The sequence below is a fragment of the Pterocles gutturalis genome, unplaced genomic scaffold (assembly GCF_000699245.1).
Source record: "Pterocles gutturalis isolate BGI_N339 unplaced genomic scaffold, ASM69924v1 scaffold19800, whole genome shotgun sequence".
NCBI classification, from domain to species: Eukaryota; Metazoa; Chordata; class Aves; order Pterocliformes; family Pteroclidae; genus Pterocles; species Pterocles gutturalis.
This window is the reverse complement of record NW_010138686.1, coordinates 1-4,306: the sequence shown is the minus strand read 5'-3', so window position 1 is coordinate 4,306 and position 4,306 is coordinate 1. Positions and strand designations below refer to the sequence as shown.

Genomic DNA, 4,306 nt, shown 5'->3' with positions numbered 1-4,306 from the left:
CTAGTCTGACAGAAAGGCAATCATGTGCACACACTGCTTCTAGGTCATCTTTGTGCGTGGGACAATCTACCTCCATGATCACGGAGCCACAGCCTATGGAAAAGCAAGGCACACTAAAAACAAGCCAATACAGTAATTAAAAATATTTATTTCTGAAGATATTTACCTTGATAGGCATAAAGCATTTCCCAATTTCATACAGAAATAGAAAAAACATGCATAGACCAATATGGCCTACTTCAATGGGTATTCAACATGGTAAATATAATGAAGAACTTGTGTGAATATAAATACAAAACACAAAAAAATAAGCACATAAGATTCAACCTGTCAGCAAATTCAACAATGTGAACAAATTCACTGCTATAAACATTCACCCAATATTAGCCTTTTGACATAATTCAAAACAACCCTTTGTCTTGACAAATTTCCACCAACCAAGGCACTGAATAAACCTCACAACAGCCTCTGGTACATCCCCACTTCAGCGCATTTTTGGTGGCATGTAAGACACAACAATCTCTATTTTTAGAACTTCAGTTAGCCAAATATCCTTGTTATGGGAAACCTAGTAGTGTCCTCTAACTTTTATTTGATGTTGAAGGAGTCTTTTGGTATCCAAAGCCAAAGGAGTTTGACTATGCAAACAACCACAGCGTCTAACCCACATTCAGATAACTCTGGTTGTACAAGTAAACTATTCTGAAAAGAAGGCAAAGGGTTGCAGCTGATTAGTAAAGGCAATAACAAGGTGTAAAAATAATCTTAGCAGGAGTGCAACAAACAGTACGCGAGGTAGACGTATATATGCAGGAAGTCCTGATTAAAGTAGCACTATGGCTTTCATTTTTGCATTTTAATCAAAAAGTAGAGTTTTTCACTTTGATGTTTGTCCACTCAGATCTTGCTTTCTGTCCTTTCTAAGCACACCTGTGAGGTCTTCCTTGCAAGATGCTTTGGATGTAGACCCTGAAAGCTGCTCAGTTGATGGGTAACATTCCAGAAGCAATATTCAAATATTTCTTCAGAAAGATGGTTTTTCATGTATGTTACTGCAGATTCCCCTTCACCCCTTCTACCCATCCATCTGAATCCCAAAATGATGACATTTTGTGCTTTTATACCTCCAAATATGGGGCTTCCTTAGTGTCTTGCTCTGCTGCACAAACACTTAGACGGAGAGGCCCTTTGCCATCGTGGAATGTCAGAAGTCAAGAGAGTTCTGGTGATGCTTTGTCAGCAAGTGTGACGGAGAAAGATTCGGGTGATCTTCCCACTAGGATGCTTTCAGGCTCTCCCAGATGCTTTGCCTTTTGTTCGCCCTGTTGTGTTTCAGTTTCTGCCCTTTCTGGAGCTCAGCCTTCAGCTTTGCGATACTGAAGGAAGCTTTGATACTGTTACCAATGGCTTCCAGCCTGCAAAACCAAGAAATAGACATTTATTGTTATAATAATGAAGATGCATGTCCAGCATGCAGACGTTCAGTTTTTGATTAAATAAACCTCAGTCTAGATTTCTGCCATGGGATCCTCAGTAACTGTTGATTGCTATACCTCTGTCAGAATTACCCTAACTTAAGCCACCTAAAATACTGGATTTAGAATTTAAATGCAAACATCAAAATAAGTTAAACGATTCATTAAAATATGGGTGCCGTAGACTTCCTTAAATAGCACATATCCAATCAAGAGGTCTTCAGTGTTGTTCTTTTTGGCTGTTGTGTTTCTTTTAGGTAAACCTAATCCTGGTTCCAAGGAATGAGTGCATTTTCCAAGTAAGCAAGCAAGCCTCATTTTCAAAAATTATTTAAGACTTCCAGGCCTAAGTCTCACTCAAAATCACCAGGCTGCCTGCTCCCATAAATCCTATTCTGCTTTTGCAAGTAGCACTGAAGGGTCATCTTTTGTATGAGCAGACTTCTGTATGCCATACTTTCACATGGGCATACGGCCGAACACTGAACACTGGAGCTGATGTAGCTGTACTAACACTCCGCTTCAAAGCTGACTTCACCTCTGGGGGGCTCATGGCTGCACCAAATCCAGTGTATGCGTCTCTGGACTGCCCTGTGGAGTGATATTGCTGCCTACTGCCACTCAACTTACTATGCATAGACTTCAAAGGGCAGTCCTAAAATTTACACCTAATCTCAAATATTAAATTTGGCTTAAATATTCATTTAGTCTTCATTTTCCCTTTCTTCAACCTTTTTGCAGTCATTTCCATCAGTAACATCCTGTATTCATTTTACACAGGTCTATTGGGCAATGCAAGAGATAAAGCAGGTAGAAATCTGCCTCCTGCATTCTAAAAAGTCAGCCAGAAGAAACAATATATTCAAAATGTGGGTAGATCAATAAATGTTTTTTCCTGCAGAAAAGCAGAGTAAAGTATCTATGAAAAGGTATTCTGACACAATTTCATTTTAGAATAGTCAGGATGTAATATTTTTTATTAGTTAAGATAGTGCATGAGCACACTAAAATAGCAGGCTTTATTTATTTCTGCCAGTATTTAATGACTTCATATTCTTGTGAAGTCTGGTGTATCTTTAGGCCAATAACAGCCTGCTTCCTCTGAGCAAACAGAGGATGCTAGGCAGAGCTCAGCACCCGTGTCTTCACAAGCTAAGAACCCACCACATGAACAAAAGTCCTCACGATATTCTCACAGATTCCTCCACAACTCTCAAGCAGCAATCACCGGCTAAACCCATGCTGATCTGAAGGCAGGTGAACTGTGCTCTCTATTGCTGCTCCAGGGGAACTACAACAGGATGAGAAGAAACTCACCGCTTCATTTTCTTGCTGTCCACAAGCTGTCGGTTCACGCATTTGGGTCCGATGCAACTGCCAGCTTTGTTGTGGTGACGTGAGGTTTTCTCCACCGTGGACTGAGCCCTGTTGAAAGTGAAAAGGCGCTGCTGTTAAAAAAAACCCCTGAAGTCTCCAGTCCACAAGATGAGGCATCTCATCAACCACTTCTCAAAGCATGTAATAAATGATCTTTCTGGGCCAAACCATAGTATGCATCATAGCAGTGTGAGCACTCAGGTAGGAGGCAAGGCTTTGGGGAAATTATTCACTCAGCGAGTGCCAAAATGAGTAAGTCTACCACAATCCATCCATCCCTTTTACATGCACTGCCTTTTAAAGTGTGGCAACAACAGACGCACCAGAGATCTTTTCCCATCTGGCAGAAGTTCAGACATTTCTTGTCCTTCTGGTTGGCACATCGGCATCTGCTGCTAGGTTCTGCGAGACCCTCTGGCACCATGTCCTTCAGCGATCTTCTGGATCGAGCAGGGCCTCCGAGACCATACGGAACAGTCTTCCTATGATCAAAGAGACAACATGAAAGTCATTCAAATAATTCTGTGGCTTCAAAACAGCAGGGTATTTTGGGCAATCTTATCGATGGGATTGATTGCATAAGTTGTGGGATCGAGAATGCCTCCTTGGTCATAGTTTCCATGCAAAGTCTTCTGATGATCCTGCAACATACTCATTAGCATGGCTAATGACAAGGCTAATGGCCTTTTAATTGTGATTTCATAAGGCTGCTGCGCCTCCCTGTGCAATAGAAAGCAATAAAACCTCATCTCTGTGAACTCCAGCAGCTGCCGACACTGAAAGCAGTGAGGAACAGATCCTCGCCGCTCCGAGGAAACCCAGCAGCCGAACAAATCACAAAGTCAGTGTTTGCAGCGTTAGGTGAGGCCCTGGCTCACCACTTTTTCTGTGAGGAGAGCACAGAAATGGACACATAACTCTGTTAACACGTGGGATGTGTTTATCTGCAGCAGGGAGCAGCAAGACACGGCGAGGAGCCACCTTGTGTCAAAACCGGCTTTCTAGCCTCCTAACTTGTCGGAAAGAAATACGGCCAGGCAAACTCAGGCTGGTAAAATCACGCTTTTGGCATTTTGTCTTGCTTCTGATTCATAGTGAAAAGTATCCTGCAGCCTTTGCTGAGCAGTCCCCAAAGGAAATACTCCTGCCCAGATTTTAGGAATGCAGGTGCGTTAGGGCTGTTAGGAGCTATCTGCTCAGTCTAGGCGGTCAAATCCTGCTTGCTTTCTCCCAGTGATCAGTCTCGCTGCTATTCCTTCCTCCCCTTCCCATTTTGCAGGAGGGGGTTGTAGTCCTTAAGCCCCCCTCCCTTGTGTCCCGTTCCCCCCCACACTTTTTTTCCAAACTAAAGCAGAACCCAGCGCTGGGCAGCTGCCGAAGCATCCCCTCCCCAGGTCCACTCACTCGGGGGTGTTGATCCAGATGATGTCGAGGTGGCAGAAGTAGACGCACTC

General features: G+C 43.1%; 1 protein-coding gene across 1 annotated transcript; it reads right to left on the bottom strand.

Annotated features, from left to right (window-relative positions):
* Positions 1 to 1,276: 1,276 nt before the first annotated feature.
* Positions 1,277 to 4,303, bottom strand: EDN1 (endothelin 1; the record flags this gene model as incomplete). Its single annotated transcript, XM_010083090.1, has 4 exons — positions 1,277 to 1,415; positions 2,793 to 2,900; positions 3,176 to 3,334; positions 4,257 to 4,303. Coding segments are annotated over 4 exons (453 nt in total), but the record flags the coding sequence as incomplete, so codon positions are not given.
* Between the last annotated feature and the right edge of the window lie 3 nt (positions 4,304 to 4,306).